This window comes from Tasmannia lanceolata, unplaced genomic scaffold (assembly GCF_043159265.1).
Source record: "Tasmannia lanceolata isolate RefF3 unplaced genomic scaffold, GAP_Taslan_0.1 ptg000002l, whole genome shotgun sequence".
In the NCBI taxonomy this organism is placed as follows: Eukaryota; Viridiplantae; Streptophyta; class Magnoliopsida; order Canellales; family Winteraceae; genus Tasmannia; species Tasmannia lanceolata.
This window is the reverse complement of record NW_027518679.1, coordinates 44,088,940-44,106,430: the sequence shown is the minus strand read 5'-3', so window position 1 is coordinate 44,106,430 and position 17,491 is coordinate 44,088,940. Positions and strand designations below refer to the sequence as shown.

Sequence of the window (17,491 nt, the reverse complement as noted above, 5' to 3'; positions counted from 1 at the left end):
TTCATGACAAGAATTCAACCCCAATAAATAACACAAACATCTCACCCCAAATCAATTCAATTACACGTAAGATAAAGCTTTACAAAAAGAAAAGGATCGCTCCTTTTTTCCTTAGAACTCTTGTATGTCTGCTCATGTACTCTTGTATGTCTGCTCCTTGGATTGGCTACCTGCTCCCTCCATTGCTAACATTGTGCAGAGAATGGACAAAGAAGTAATTCAAGAATGGGAAAAAAAAAGTCTTCATCGGTCACATCTCCAAAGATCAAAAGAAACCCATATGAAAAGAGAGTTCATAAGATAGAAAGAGTCATTGTAACAGACCCATCTGTAGAAACATGTTTTGTTTTCATTTGTTTTCTGAAAGCATGATTTGTTTATGAAAAAACTGTCTTCATTGTTCAACATTCCATAGGACCAAAGAGCAGAAATTCCAACAAACATTCAAAGAGAAACCCATCTGTAGAAACAGTTCATAAGATAGAACATGACATAATTCAATAACATATAAAAAAAAGCAGTAGTCTTCATCGTTCACAACTCCAAGCTCAAAAACCATTGAACAGAAATATCTCAACAAACACTCAAAAAAGAAACCCACATGAAAGAGTAATAGCAACTAATCAAAGCCCATGACCCTACAAACTAAGCAACAGTCTTGATAAGAGGACGCAGCCTTTCTCCCTTCAAGTCTGGGGTTTCAGGCCATGCAGGCAGGATAATAGACTCTCTCTGCGCCTCTACAAACTTCCTATACCTTTCCAAGCTCACATCGAAAGCTGCCGCCATCTCCGGCCCGCTCATAGTCCGCAAGACCGAGCTCGCACCAGCCAAGAACTGGGGCCGGTTCGTCCGCGAGGAGGTTGTGAAGCCGAAGAACTCGAATGCGCCGCTCCGCGAGGCAATCTGGCAGAAGGGGAAGTACCTTGGAATCCAGAAAGCATCCCCTTCGTGTACCTGTTTAAGTATAAATGATTAAATAACACCAACTCTAATAATAGCTTAAGCTTTGGGAGTAATTGGTTGTTTCAAATGGTATTAGAGAGCTATTTTTTTAATAGCTAAGCTAGGATTAAACCTGCAACCTCAAGGTTGAGCTACAGGCCCAACCCCCACATGGTATCACAGCTATTGCCAACCCAAAAAAGGAGCCACATGTGCCACGTGTATGGCCAACCCAAAAAAAGAGGGGTCATACGCGAGGGGAGTGTTGCAAGTATAAATGAATAAATAACACTAATAGCTTAAGCTTTGGAGTAATTGGTTGTTTCACACAGTACCTCAGTATTCATGGCCAAGCTGCCATTGGGGAACACCACCTGAATTGTCCCCACCCCACTAAGCACCACGCCATATTCAGTCGCCGTTGGATTCACATGTGGCGCCATCATAGATCCCTGAGAATGATCCCAACCATTGATTGTTACTCCATGCAAGAAATGCAAAAATTGGAAGTTAAAAAATTGGAAGTTACAACTCTTTGAACCTACTATGTCTAGGGGTGTCCAAGTCAACAGCTACAACTCTTTGAACCTACTTAACTTTTGCAGATTGAACATTGATCAATGCTAAATAAGCACAATTGTGTGAGATCCCAACCATCCAATCAGTTGCAGGCGATAATCGGACGGTTACTGCTGATCTTGGGTGGGGTCACAAGATGGATGGTCTAGATCAATGACCTGAAGCCCATCTCTTTAAATATGAATACGAAGAGTGGCCAAACAGCTATAACTGTTTTTGAACCCATTTTACTTTTGCAGATTTAAAATTGATCAATGCTAAATAAGCACAGTTGTGTGAGATCCTAAGCATCCAATCAGTTGCAAGGCGACAATGGGACTGTTGGATACAATCCTAAGTGGGGTCACAAGATGGATGAACTAGATCAATGAAATGTAGCCCATCTCTGTAAATATGAATCAAAAGACTGATCAAACAGCTATAACTGCATGAACCAATTAACTTTTGCAGATTGAATGTTGATCAATGCTAAATAATAGGTGACTACACAAAGGGTGCACCATTGTGTGAGATCCTAACCATCCAATCAGTTACTAGGGGATAATCGGACGGTCGGATGCTGCTAACCTAAGTGGGGTCACAAGATGAATGGTCTAGATGAATGCTAAATTATTGAATTAGAAGCGAAAGATTTACCGCGGTAAGATTAACATAGTAGACTCCAATGCCAGAGTGTCTAAGAGGTTTGTAATCATTCTCATCAATGGCGAGGCTCCATCCATAATTGTTCTTGAAATCAGGGCTTCTGTCATACAAATTGTATGAATCTGGATAACCAACTCCACTCTCTCTTCTCTTGTTCTCCTTTCCAATAAAAGATCTAAGGAACTTTCTCCATGTCCATTCCTTAACCTCTTCCTGTTCTCTGTCTTCACCATCTTCTTCAAATTGTCTCTGTTCTTCTCTTTCCTTCTGTTTCAATTTCATTAAAGAAGTCCATACATTCTTTTGATCTGATTCAGAGCCCCTCATAAAGACAATTGGACCTCCCTTTTGCCTCCCCAAGATTGTGGCCAATTCATCAGTAGAAACCTAAGAGAAACACAAGTTCAATGTTCAAATAACCAATAAAATTCCAACTTTATGATATAAATGACTACATTGTGAAACGACCAATTACTCCAAAAGCTTATCAAAGGTTCAAACCTCTTTGATATTAAAAATCAACATGTAATGGCCAAAAAGGGGCCACATGTGACAAGTATAGGCCAACCCTAAAAAGAGGGGCTACGCACGAGGAACAGTGTCAAAGTATAAAAGATTACATAACGCCTTTTCCAATGTATTAAGCTTTTGGAGTAATTGGTAGTTTCATATACATAACACCAACTCCAGCAGCTTAAGCTTTTTGAGTAATTGGTTGTTTCACATGTTATCAGAGCACGGCAGGTCCTAGGTTCAAGACCCAACAACTCCAACCCAAAAGAGGGGCCACATGTGCTAGGTTGAGGTATAAATGAATGATTAAATAACACCAACTCCAACATAGAAATTCCAATTTTCTAATAGAAAAGGGGAGGCCGGGTATTGAAGAAGATGGATCAAACAAAACATTGATAAAGTAAAAAATCCCATAAAGATTTCACTCTTACATTAAATGCAGTTGTGAGAGTCCTCATCTCGAAGCCAGCCAACACAGGAGTTGGATATGTTCCTCCTCCGATGTAGAAAGCCTGCAAACAAAAATATTAAAAAAAAAAAAAAAAAATCCAAACTCAATTGCACATATGGAACACGTGTGAGTGTAATGAGAAGCACATATGATAGTTACTGGGAAATTATCTTAAACCATATAAATCAAAAAATTATCTAAGCCATATAAATTGAAAATTAGTTTTTCCTATTAATTTACTATACACAAGAAAAAAAGATTTTCTTTGTTTATTTCTATTTGAGATCAAAGATACTGCCCTTCTCCAACAGCTTAAGCTTTTGGAGAAGTCAGTAAGTTTCTAACATAAGCCATATAAATCGGAAATTACATTTTTTCTTTTAATTTACAATACACTATGAATTTGATTTCTCATTTTGTTGGTTGAGTTTTTGGTTCACAGGTATGGTAACCAACTGAAATTCTATTTTATGGTAGAGTTAAGTCATGTAAATCAAGAATTAGTCGTTTCTATTTAAGCAATGAGAAAAATCAAAATTCAAGTAGTTGACATTGCAAAAAAAAAAAAGGAAACACACACACACACACACCTGGAAAGTATCATCTCCTAAGCTCTCAGATGTATCAACACTACAAATTATCTGGAGTCTCTGCCCTTTGCCTATGTTCACCATGTAAAACGCCGAGCCCGCGGGGATTCTATAAATATCTCCAGTTTTTAGATCCTTCTCCACCAGTTTATCTTCGTAGATCCACCCAATCCTCATTTCTCCTGTACAAAGATCATAGAAGAGAAAAAAAAAACCCAAAAAAAGGGAAAAAAAAAAAAAAAAGATCATAAGAGAGATAGAACCCAAAACCAAAAATAAAAGACCATAAACTCACTAGAAATTTTGAAAAAAAAAAAAAAGTTACCTCTCCTAACAAATAGAATCAAACTAGAATCAATATACTGAGGGATATAGAGAGTATTAGGTTCCATTAAAATGAAACCAATATGCATGGGAGTCCCAATTCCTCTTCCTCTATAACCTTTCAAGATTCTAACCTCTCCTCCCTCAGTTTTCACCACTTGCTTTGAATGTTCCAACATAAAAATCTTTCCTCTCCTTTCTCCACCACCACCACCACCACCATGATGATGTTCTTCTTCTTCTTCTTCATACCCATTAACTAAAATCATGGGAATTGAGAAAATGAGAAAGAGAATAAGGAATTTGTGCATGATTGAAGAACCCATTATTTTTGTTCTTTGTTTTTGTGAGGATTGTAGAAGTATGGACGTGAGTTTAAGAAGGGAAGAGGGAGTGAGACGTGGTGCACGGATTGTGGCACGTGTCAAACATGCAGGGAGGTTGGATGGTTTCGCTGGCAGTTAGAAGTGTGCCACCTTTGGGATTTAGCCAGCAATTTTAGATCTCTTTCTGACCAACACTCATTCCAACATGTGTAATATTTTTGAGTTTTTATATGGTGCAAGCCCGTACAGTCCAGTATTTTTAAAAAAGTATGGGCCACACCTTAGGATGATCCAAACCATCCATTTGATGGGAAACAACGTAAATAAGTCATGCAGACAAAATCATTTCCATAGGATGATCTTAGCCACACCTTGTAATGTGTAGTTTAACTAATGATTGGATGGCTAGGATCATCCTATGGAAATGATTTTGCCTGCGTGACGTAGTTACGTTGTGGCCCATTAAATGGACGGCTTGGATCATCCTATGTTTTTTTGAAAAATACTAGACATCGTATTCTGACCCAAAACTCTTCCAATATATGTGTAATGTTTTGAGTTTTTATATGGTGTAAGCCCGTATAGTCTGGTAGTTTTAAAAAAAGTATAGGACACAACATAGGACGTTCCAAACCATCCATTTGATGGGCCACAAAGTAAATAGGTTTTGCCTGAAAATTCATTTCCATAGGATAATCCTAGCCATTCGATCTGTATCGAAACTGCATATTATGGAAACCTCTGTAGATTGGAGGGTTGGGATCATCCTATGGAAATGATTTCTGGTGCACAACTTATCTACATCGTGGGCCATCAATGGACGGTTTGGATCATCCTATGATGTGGCCCGTGCAGTACTTTTTTGAAAAATACTGGACTATGAGGGCTTATTCCATAAAAAATTTTGTAATATTTAGGGGTGTCTGGATCTTCATTGGATCGGATCCACCATGTCGTAGTCACTATCCATTCAAATATCTTATCTGTTCAGATCGTATTTGAACCGGTCTTCATATTCTACTTCCTACGTCACGGTCATGATCTATTTCAAATTGGATCGTCCATCGGAGTGTCCTGGTATTTCCTACTTACATTTTACGTAGTTAAAAGTAAGATTGCAACTTGACCCGACCCACCTCGACTGGACCCAAAAATAACTTAGGTTGGGGTAGACCGCTCTTACCGCCTCATTGGAATCTGCGACCCCGATGGGGCCTGAGAATTCCCATATGGTCGATTTGCTATTATCCACCCCAATCCCTGACAGCCCTGGATTCACTAAACTTGAGCCATCGAAGTTGAGCTTGAGATATCCAGGTGCAAGGGGGCTCTGATCTTGAGTGATATTAACTCTTTGCTCACTTCCCCAACATATCTCCCTCCACCCATGCCGCAGTTCAAAAGTTGAGACTTACAAAACGGGGGAAGCATTCGTGCCCATGCAATAGTCAAGCCCAATAGTTAAGTTGAAAAACCCGACAAAATCTTGGGTAGGGTAGGGTTGAAGGAAAAAAAATCCGAAGGTGTACAATGACTTTCTTAAATATCTCTTGAATAACTTGACAAATTATTTTCTAATATATTGATATAATTATTTTCATTGGAGTGATCATGTTTGTGATATGAAAAAATAGATTCCTTCCTAAAATTTTACAGTGATTACATAAATTTAGAGGTTTTTGTTGTGAAAATTTGTTGTTTTCTACGAATTTTGAAATTAGTCACTATCCAACGCTAAAATATAAAGTGATAAAAAAAATTAGAGGGTATTTTTGTAAAATAATATAATAAAATCAGATTTAGGACCCTCCTACGAGCTTCTGTTAGTTGTGGATCGGTACTAATTTTGGATCCTACGATAGGGTTTCGAAATGTGTCCATGAGATGGTCCATCAGACCGTCGGGGTCCATGTAGCAATCTTAATCTGGAGAATTTAAAGGTGGTACCTCAGAAGTACCACCCTTGATACTTGATCCAACAGCAGCTCCGCAAAAAGTGAGCTGCTGTTGGATCAAATATCAAGTATGGGATGGTACATGTTTATACTGCCCTTCATCAGATAATTAATCTGGACTTGCTGACATGAGACTTCCCAACCCCTCTTCAACTGTTTAAGTTTAGAAGGGTGAATTTATCCTCAAACAGTGAACCATTATCACAGAAACCGTTAAAAGGGGGATAATGGGATATCATTTCCCTTAATATGTTGTGCCCGTCAAGCCCAGTGTTGTCAGATCAGCAATTCTATATGTTGTGTGCGTGTCAACTCCATTACTTTTCAAAATGTAGCGTGGGGCCCTCTTTCTAGGATGATCCTAGCCGTTCAAAGCATGACCCACGAATCGGAGGGTTGGGAATGTATATGATTTACGGGGTAAAGCCTATTTACACTGTGGCCCAGCAAATGGACGAGTTGGGTCATCCTAAGAACTGGGCCCCACAGTACCTTTTGAAACATATTGGACTTCACATTAGGGGTGCAGCTCGGGTTGGGTTGGGTTCGGGTTGAGTATGGTTTGGATAGGGTCATCTACGACCAAACATAAAAATACAAGAAAGAAGTACATAATCCTGAGAAAAATCATGATAAAATTAGAAGACGGAGGTCGGGTTCGGGTTGCCAAGGCCTTAACCCTAACCCAACCAGAATTTAAATCGGGTTGGCTTTTCACAACCCAACCCGAGAAAATGCCAACCCAACTCGAGCCAAAATTGGGTTGAAACCTTCGGGTTTGGGTTGAGCCCGACCCAAGTCGCACCCCTACTTCACATGCACACAACATACAAAATCTTATCTTTGGAAAAATACTGGACACCACGCGCACACATAATATAAAATCTTACTTCTTTTTTGAAGTCTTGTGATTAGCAATATGAAATTTCAGTATCAAATGAATTAAATGATGGGCATAAGGGTATCAATGGACGAAATGGGGATCCAAAGGTCCGAACGTTAGTGGACAGGATTTGGGCGCAACAGCTGGATCTGACCCTGCTAATTGGATCAATATCATAGTCCGAAATTATTTAGGATCATGAACCAGGTGTAGCCTTAAAATCCGATGGAACGTCCTATCCGAATGGAGGGGGCCACGAAAATACCATCCATATTTTAATTCAGGGAGATGATTTTTTCACCCCTGTAGGAGGGGATGCGCCCCCCTTTAACGTGAATTGTGGGCAACTTTAACACTTTTTGACGTCAAATAATTACTTGGGACACCCAGCTAGAGTGTATCTATGACTGCAAAGGGGAAGCGGATTGCCACTGACAATGCAGCTGGGTGTCCCAAGTGATGAAAAGGGACGCATTTATCATTTCCCTAAATAAAGGCTACTGATACTGTCACTACCATATTTTGATAATTACACGAACTCACCTTGTCTTTTACTATTTAACCAGCTCCAAATGTTATCACAATTTCCAAAAAAAAACTCTCGGAGACTAATTAAGAAAGAAAAGGTGAGTTAGTGCAATTATCAAAATACTGTAGTGCCAATATTAGTAGCCTAAATATATAGTGATACCTCGACCGCTGATATTTAGTAGCAGATTCTGGTGTTGGTAAAATGCCTGTGCTGGAAACAGATAAAAGAGATAAAGTGTCTCAAAGAATCATTATGTATTGCAATCTGAGACGTGTCTGACACAGGCACGTTGCCGCTTTGGATCCATGAGATAAAAAGGGATCAACACAATGTTTAAAAACACGGATGTAATGCGAAACACGGCCAAGAAAAATCCTATTCAACTCGGCGCAAATGCGGCCAAGAATGCGGTTGACGCGGTCGTAGCTCGGGAGAGTCAAAGGAGTTTTTATTGACTCTATAGGACAAAACGCGGAATGCAGATGTGGCGCAACACGGAACGCGGCCAAGAAAAATCCTTGTCGACTCAAGCGAGTTCCTTGTCGTGTCAACGAGTTTTTAAACACTAGATCAACATTCTTGCTCAATCTTCGTAACCGTAATCCTCTTCATAATCATACCCTTCCTGATTTCCATAATTCGAGTAATTGTCAAAGGCCCCGCTAGCATTTTCCTCTTCTCCAAATCCATCCTCTAGGCCATAGTCGTCATTTTCCACACCTTCTGATTGAAATGTTTCGTCGCCCACTTGGTTTTTGTGCTGCCCATTGGCAACATTGCCCAAATCTGATTCAACGCGTTGTTTTTTCAGATTTTCTTCATCATTCTGTAAGAACATCAAGAACAGAATCCCTAGGTTAAGTAGAAGATCATGAAAAAAAGGTTCCAGATTAAAATTACTATTGTAGTAATATGATGGCTGCAATGAACTTGCAATTGATGCTAAAAAACTTGGCCTAATTCGCAAATCAGTCTTTAGGTTTCGAGTTCTACTGATTTTATAAAATTTCAAGCCATAGTAATGCTTGACTCAAGTCAATTTCTTTTGTTATAAAACAAGGGGCTGAACATGGTATCACTTAAACACCTGCAAACTGAGTCAACAGAGTTGTACTGAGTTTCGAAACATTTAATTAAAAGTCATTTGAGAAATTTTGAAGTTGTTGCCAGTAAAGTAAATTTTCAGTCTAAGCATCGCAAATTGTTGAAAATGAATCCAGCTGAAAATGAATCCTGTATACATATGAGAAAAAGGAAAAGAATAGAAAAACATTATGACATTCCCTAAAGGGGGCAATTCACAACTTTTCTATCAAAAATAACTTTTACCAGTCACCAATTCCAAATGATTGGTGGAATTTGAGTAAAAGGATGATATCTATAAGTTAAAAAAAATCATTTAGATAAGAGAATGGTGCAAAAGCTGTGCATTGTGGTACAAAAGCTGTGCATTCTTCCTTTCATATTCCAAAAAGAATGGGTTATTTAGGAGGCCCAAATAATAGCAAAATTAATATGCCAAGAGTTCATGCTCAACAGGAAAAGATACCGAGTAGAAATGGTAATACAGCATATTTGAAATTTGAGCAATGGCCCCACCTTATGATCATTCTAAGCACCATACTCATGATATGTGTGCAATGGAGACTAGAGTGAAACCAACTTTGGCTGTCCGAGGACTCTTGCCCTTTTCCTCTTTAACTAACTTTGGAATGATTAATACCTATTGATCACCCTACAGAATTTCAGTGGAAACTCCAACCATTTCTTAAAAAGGCAGGTTCAATTTTATTGTTTTCTCCTTTGAACAAGTGGATGATAATATTTATTAAGAAAAAGAATCAACAACTCTAACAACCTAGAAAGAAAAATAACAAAAACAAGACAATATACCGGAAGAAAATGGTACAAAATTACTAAGTGCATGGCATGTGCTAGCTTGCCCATGATATGAGCGTAGCGCATCCACACGCGCGCACTATCTTTCTGATAATAGCATTACTATCAAACCCTTTTCTGATTGGTCATTGATACCCTTTTGGGAATTACATCAGTGTTGGGCAGCAAATTTACGCAAACAGAGAGGAGGCATTACTAAAACAGAGTATGGATATATCCACACTTCAACTATTTCTTAACAAAGCAGGTTCATTTTTATTGTTTTCTCCCTTGAACAAGTGGATGATAATATTTATTAAGAAAGAAAAAGAATCTACAAATCTAACAACCTTGAAAGAAAAATAACAAATTTAAAAAAAGACAATATACGGGAAGAAAATGGTACAAAATTACGAAGTGCATGGCATGTGCTAGCTTGCCCATGATGTGAGGGTAACAAATGCACGGGCGCGCACTATTTTTCTGATAATAGCACTGACTATCGAACCCTTTTCTGATTGATCATTGATACCCTTTTGGGAATTACATCAGTGTTGGACAGCAAATTAGAGAAGTGTAAGCAAACAGAGGAGGCATTACTAAAACAGAGTATGGATATATCCACACTCCCCTGTTTAAAATTGGATGTTGACAATTCCCAGTTTTAATTTCTTTAAGTGTGTGTGTGTGTGTGTGTGTGTGTGAGTGTGTTTGTGTGTGTGTGTGTGTGTGAGAGAGAGAGAGAGAGAGAGAGGTTTCACCCTAGGGCCGGCCAACCAAGAGGGGCGAAGGATGAAATCACACACACCTATTGATTCATTTTAACTTTGTCATAGAAGTAAGAAGAAGAAGAAGAAGAAGAAGAAAAGGAAGAGGAAGTGAGGGAGAAGATGGAGTTTCCTCAAGGAAATCCCATAAATAAGATGTTTATATATAAGTGGTGTTGAAAAATGACTATCAGGGATGTCTTTAGGAGTCATCGGAACATCCCCCCGGGCGGACCTCATTCGTTGGATTTCCACTGCACCTGTGGTGCAAACCTTGAGCGGCTTTCAGAACCTTACCTGTCATGCTTAGATGGAGGTTATTCCTCCATGGAAGTCTTTGATTCCCTCGAGATTTTTAATCTTTGCTGCAGAAGACTGTTATTCTCTTTTGGGCAAGGAGCTGGTGTGGACAGAACTCCACAGCATTCACAGGTCAGCTCTCTGGGGAGTTTGGAAGAGTGGGATACTAGGGGAGAAGGTTGGATTTTGGAGCAAGAAAAGCACCTGGCTGAAGAGCAGTGGAAGTCAATCGAAGACCAGTATCGAATGGGAGTGATTGGATGTGCACTAAATGCAGCTATAGAAATTTTGGTTCGCGCACCTCGTGCAGGAAATGTTCTGCACCACGACATAAAGAAAACTCTACGCTAGCCTGGAGACCTAAAAAGCTTTGAGTTGCAAATTGTAGCGATAATGACCAATGTTTAGAGGTTCCAGGCTCTGTGGTGGAAGAAAGAAAGAAAAACCTTAAGAGTTGTCTTATTAGAACTTTAAAATCTGGCTCCTGGCTTCTGGAAGACGTTTGGGCATGGGCTAAACATATATGGGGCCTTCCAAAGTTGGATAAGCCTTTCGCCATTAGTATCGTGGACATTTTATTCCGCTTTGATTCTGAATCTCAAGCCACCTCTATCCTCCGTTGTGGAGGTAAGGCTTTTGGAAGGTATCTTTCTTCCCTCCGACCCTGGTTCCCTGCCTACAACATGGGTGCCAGGCCGGTTCGGCTGATGTTTTATGATATCCCTCTCCATGTGTGGTCTGGTACCACGGTGGAGATCCTGGGGTCACATTTGGGCCAGGTCCTCGAAACCCAACTTTTTGGGAATCATTCTCATTGTCTAGCATTTGCCTCCGCCTTGGTTATATCCCCTTTGTGGAAATCAATTCCCCAGTTTATTAATTTAAAGGTGGACTCTAATATATTTTTGGTGGGAGTTAAGGTGGTCTCCGAGGCCAGTATAAATTCTCTAGCATTGTCAGTGGTGGGCGAGGTTAGTAGTAAAGACAATTTGCCACTTTTTGAGGGATCTGTCCAAATTCCTGATGATATAGGATCACCGGTGGCAGTTTTTCCACTGGAAAAGGTGGCAGAGGCCACTGGAGGTGGGTATGTCCCGGTGGTGGTCCCCAATTCAAATTTTGAATTCCCCACCTACCCACCTGTCCCCCCTGAGGCTGTCCCGTTTTCGTCGGAAAGTAGGGAGGCTAGGGTTACACGGTTTGTGGGTCCTCCATCTGCAAGGAAATCATCATCGGTGCCTCCACGTGGTAACAAAAGGAAAGCGGGTAGAAAAGAGGTTGTTGACTCCTTTGGCATAAAATCGGCAAAAGATTTGAAGACTTTGAAATTAAAAAATAGATTTCTTATGGTTGGGAAACGTGATGATGTGAAAGACTCTCGCCCTGAAAAAGGCAAACTCAGGAAAGGTCTTGGGAAGGATGCTTGTGTCTTGGCGACACGTGGAGGGTTATCTGCTCTCAATCGAAAGATCAAGAGCCTGTACAGAAAAAGGAAATCAGGAAAAAGAAGCGTGGCCTCGATAGTCTTCAATATTTTCGATCCCTTCAAAATTTGCCTCTTCCAAGTATGTCTAGCAGCGACCACTCTGAAACCCCAAGTAACAGCTACTGGGGAAATTACCCTGGTTAATGAAAATTTAGAGCTTCTGAAAAATCTCAAGTATAATGAAAAGTTGGCTAGGAAGGAATCGCCTACTCCAGCTGAGGTTTTGCTCTCCCCTTTGAAGAAACAATGGGTTAAAGAAAAGGCAGCAGGCACTCGAAATTCGGGGACGTCTCCCCCTCAGTCTACGGAACTTCATACCCCCATTCGCAACCTACCCATCTTTAATAAGTTACTTGATAAGGAGTGGAAAACTCGAAGGCGCCTATGGGAGGAGGAAAAGCAATCGGCTCTGGAAATTAGGCGTTAATCTCTAGAATCTGATCAGAATTGTGTGCAAAGGATCCCTGTAACGGAAGATACTCAGCGAATAAAACAGCTTAAAGATGATAGTGATAAGTGTAAAGGCCTTTCATCATCGCCAGGCGTTGACGTTCCTGGTCATCCCGAAATGGAGAGGTTTAACAATTTCTTAGAAATATTAGATGTTCATGGGTTCTCGTATCAGGAGAATCTTGATAAGACCAAGGAGATGTTCTTCGGATCGCAATCTAGAATCGTTGAAGATAGCATAGATAGAGAAAAGGTGGATGAATCAACCAAAATTGTGAAGGAATTAGAAGAGAAGGAGAGAACAGGGAAGGATTAGAGGAAGAGGAGAAGGAATGGTCTAGAGAGGATTAAGAAATATGAAATTGAGAGGAGTTAGTAGAAAATAACGAAAATATGATTCCATCATTTATGATAGGTTAGGGTGGATTTAATGGCTTCTGGAGATATCATGTAAATCAAAGGTTCCACTTTCGGGCTTAAGGATTGGAAGAACGCTTACCCTAGGACTTTACTAAACAGTATTGATCGGCTACATACCCAGAATTTAGTTTCTGTTTGCGGTGGACTCAGAGATTGCTCCATTTTGTCTGGTTGTTTTAGCTAGATTGTTCTTGGTGGGGGGGGGAGTTTGGAGGGGTGAAACTCAAAGGGGGCAATTCCATCTATATCCCTAGTCTTGCTAGTCAATGCTTTCAAGGATCTAGGATGTTGGCCAGCTAGTGAGTGGTGGCATATCTCACATAGGTGGTACATACTTGGTGGTTGGAAGATGATGCAAAGAATACAGTTTTGTGTAATTGCAGGGATGATAACAAAGCAATGAGAATGCTTCGCTTATCTTTTGGACTGGTGCTGGCATGTCGACCCAGTCCGCATTAATATTTTGTAACGCAGGATGGGACTACTGGTCCCGATTGCTATCTTAATATTAATGAAATATGTCAACTTAAAATAAAAAATTAACTTTGTCAGAAAAAACCTCTAAAATGGCTAGAACTACTTGTTGACACTATCTTCCTCAACGGGTGAGCCGTGGTAAGCATAGAAACGGCAGGTGGTGGTAGTTTTTTGTTTTTTTTTTTTTTTTCGGAGGCGCGAGAGAGGGGGGGGCATGGGTCAGATTTGAGAGGATCTGAGGGAGCGTGTATATATGTGTAATGAGAGAGACATTCTTGACAGCTTTAAGCACAGTAATAAAATTTGGAAGAAAATACCCTTCTAACAAGTGAATAGATGCAAGTAATTTTGTGAAAAAGGCTAAAAAAAAGTAATCAGGTGAAACGACAGGCATGGCAACAACCCTTGCTAAATGGACTGACAACTAAAATACCAACCCAAAATTTTGACCACAAAATACACCTGCAAAAAAACGCACACACAACAACAACAACTGCATACTTTTAACAGTGTCTCTCCTTTAGAAAGAAGTTGCTATTTTCATCTACATTTTATTAATCTAAGGCTTTTAACAGCCTTGGATTGGATGAAATTGAGAAAACCATGCCCGCACAAGCACACGTTGCAGTAAAAAAAACATCTTTTTAACAGTCTTCTTTAGAAAGCAGTAGCTATTTCAGTTACACATGCGCAGGTGCATACATATGCAAAATCACACCATTAGCTTACATGGAGGGAGGTTGACATTGTCCCTAATTTTTGGCCCAAAAATAAATTCATTTTTTACAAACGAAGAGGAGTGCTAAACTTATTCATCCAAAAGAGAATCCCCCTTCGTGTACGTAAGAAATGGGACCTATACCGACATCCAGCAACTTTGAAATGTCAATGATGGGTTCCAGCCTTGGGCCGGCCAACCAAGAGAGCAAAGGATGCTCTGCCCTCGGCAAATGACATTAGCACCTCCGTACGAAAAGAAAATGGTATTTTGGTCATTTTGCTGATATTATAAAATAAAAACAGGAAATCCGGCTGCTCAGCCTGTCTTGTCAGACTAGGGGAGCTTTTAGTGAAATGACCAATTTACCCTGATTTTCAGTTTGAAAATAGAAAAATTGGGGACGAAATAAGAAATACGTACAGATTCATCAAAGAGTTTCTCTAGTACATCATAGTTGATTTTTGAACTGAGTCTCTGCATCAAACAAAAATTGATTATCAGAAAATATGAAGAACAGAAGTTTATAAACAAGTTAAAAAAACCATTCAAAAAAAAAAAAAAACAAGTTATAAATACTTGTAGGACAAACAGAGCAGAACACAAACTATCTGATATAACCGACAAATTAGATATACTGCAAATAGTTGAATACTAATGATCGTGCTTCTGACATGGAAAGCACAGGATAATTTACAAGCACATATTCAGAAAAGAAAACTACAATGGATTGATAATTGATGAACTTTCAGAATTAATATTCCTTTGGCACCCATGCAAACAGGAAAGGTACAACTTTTAGCATTTATCTCTCTTTTGCGCACAGGTATACAGGAAGAGTACCTTTTACAAAAAAAAATGAATGGGATTACATAGTGGGCCCCACAGCCTAATTTCGCAACATAATACGGGAAGAGTACCTTCCTACTTAGCATTTGACGGGTTGCTTCAGCAGCCGTTTGAGCAGGAGTAATGTTCCTGGCTTCTTCAGCTCGTTTCTGTCGCTGTTCCTGCAAATTCAGATTTGAAGAGAAAAAAGATCAATTGGGACGATAATTTCAGCTAATCAAGAAACTGCAAACTAGCGAGAGGAGAACCATTATCAAAACAAGGGAGTGTGTGTGTATATAGGCACACACACATATGGGAAATGATATCGACACTTCCTTGTTTTGATAATGGTACTCATCACGTTATTAAACACTTCTTTGACTGACTCATTGTAGGTTTTTGGAAAGGCAAATGATATCAGCACAACCACGTTTTGATAACTACACTTACCCATCTTGTCTTTTATTATTTAAAAAGCTGTCAAGGGTTATAAGTTTAAAACAGTTCCCAGTACAAACCAATTAAGAAGGAAAAGGCAAACTATGTTTGTGAGATTATTAAAGTATGGTTGTGGTGATATCATTTCCCTTTTGAAAATTGTAACATCTTTTAACAGATAATTAGAAAAATTTATAATGAAAATTACACATTTAGATTGCTAAACATCTTCCTATGTATTCGAAAGCCTGATCGCCACATCAAAGAAAGACAAACGAGAAATCCCTAAAACTGCCCCCATTACGAACAACAAACTAGTTTCATATTAAGACAAGAATCATAATGAAGAGGCATGGGCATGTTGACATCTATGCTAGCATGTATTGCAGGCGTCCCAATTCTCTAGATTCTTAATGTAGGTAATCGGATAACTTGCCAGACATAGCAACTTTAAAAGAGAACATTACTAGTTTATGGTTTTTACATGGTTTCAAGAGGAGAAGAGATGAGGGAGAAGATGAGTGTCTCCTTAAGGGAGCTCCCATGTAAAATCACAAACACAAACACACACACACACACAAGAGAATAGGGTTACATAAATAAAGACCAAAATACCGTCTAACACTCCCCCCAGCTTGTTACAAATATCTTTCTACTTGGATTTTACCAATGGTTTAGTGTACACATCAGCCAGCCAACTGATCTGCAGACCTACTTAACCATGCTTTATCTAATTTGAAACTTTAAGTGATTTTTTTAATTATTGTTGATCACCTAGGAGATTGTTAACCCGAGAGTTAATTAATTAGTGATTTACTATGGTAACGAAGATTTGTTGATGGAGCAGTAGAAGCTTTGTTTTTTGGCCATTGGATCATAGGGACCATCTTCTCTGTATCTTGTATCTGATCTTTTGTATTCTGGAGCTTAGACCTTCCCGGTCTTCTCCTCTTTCTTAATGGAAGCTTTCACTATTGAAAAAAGAAGGGACCATCGTTGGATTGATGGATGATAACATGAATGATCATGGTTCATTTTGCTAAAAATGAGCTATGAAGGATTAATGATTATGGTTCATTTTGCTAAAACTAAAAGTGAGCCATGGAGGATTTTTATGACGGATCAGTTTGGAGTCCATGGTCACACCTAGAGGCATGTGCTGGAGTTCTGAGGAATGGGTCTTCCATTATTGATACTGGCCCTATCTATATATAGGGCCCAAGTTTCTTCCCCATTAAGTTTGCATTCCTAACGTTAGTGGATCCATCCCACTGTGAGAAGACAGAGTTGATGGTGATAAAACTACAAATTCGATCGCAACAGCAACCTTGATTATACACAAACAAAGTGTGGTTAGCAGCCTACATCTTTGCTTAGTCAAAGCAATTGTTCCCAATTTGTTTGATAATCTCCATCAGGTCTGCATGGGTCACATTAGAAGAGTAAAGTCCTATAGTTTCATATCTTATGTATGCACTTCCAAACTGTGTTTAAAAACGCGGATGCGGCGGAACACGGTCGAAGAAAATCCTAGTCGACTCGGCATGATGTAGTCGAGTACTCAGTTGATGCGGCTGAGTACTTGGTTGACACGGTCATAGTTCGGGAGAGTCAAAGGAGTTTTTACTGACTCTATAGAGCAAAACACGGAACGTGGATGCGGCGCAACGCGGAATGCAGCCAAGGTAAAAGGGAGTCAACCCAGGAGAGTTTTAAAACTATGCTTCCAAATACAGCACTTCTAATTATATATTAGACAACAAAATACAATTCATAACACAACTCCTGCAGATTTAAATGATTAATAGAACCCGAGAAGTTAACTAGTATGTACCCTTCTCGACTTTGCAACACCTTCCATGGTTGCTGCAAGAAGTTCCTTTGCAGAAAGCATCTCTGGCCCACAATTCTTTAAATTGGCTTCAAAAGCTTCTTTTGCTGCAGCTGCCGCAGCTTCCTTTGCTGCTTGTTCCTGTAAAA

General features: G+C 39.5%; 2 protein-coding genes across 5 annotated transcripts in view; both read right to left on the bottom strand.

The window, feature by feature from the left end:
- Positions 1-461: 461 nt before the first annotated feature.
- LOC143874397 (vicilin-like seed storage protein At2g28490) lies at positions 462-4,410 on the bottom strand. The gene is made up of 6 exons (XM_077376888.1): positions 4,052-4,410; positions 3,727-3,908; positions 3,117-3,197; positions 2,161-2,556; positions 1,281-1,397; positions 462-957 (listed from the first exon to the last, which is right to left on the bottom strand). The coding sequence occupies exons 1-6, from the start codon at positions 4,374-4,376 to the stop codon at positions 646-648; spliced, it is 1,413 nt and encodes a 470-aa protein (XP_077233003.1). The 5' UTR covers positions 4,377-4,410; the 3' UTR covers positions 462-645.
- Positions 4,411-7,981: 3,571 nt separating this feature from the next.
- Positions 7,982-17,491, bottom strand: part of LOC143874351 (Cyclin/Brf1-like TBP-binding protein) — a 38,867-nt gene continuing 29,357 nt past the window's right edge. For 3 of the 4 annotated variants that reach the window (XM_077376883.1, XM_077376887.1, XM_077376886.1), the window contains 4 exons: positions 17,346-17,483; positions 15,163-15,252; positions 14,666-14,719; positions 7,982-8,572 (listed from right to left, as the gene is read on the bottom strand). In XM_077376883.1, coding sequence (XP_077232998.1) covers positions 8,330-8,572; positions 14,666-14,719; positions 15,163-15,252; positions 17,346-17,483 — 525 coding nt within the window. In that variant the 3' untranslated portion in view covers positions 7,982-8,329. Of the gene's footprint in view, positions 8,573-9,345; positions 9,470-14,665; positions 14,720-15,162; positions 15,253-17,345; positions 17,484-17,491 lie in introns of all 4 variants that reach the window. The other variant, XM_077376884.1, reaches the window with a different exon arrangement.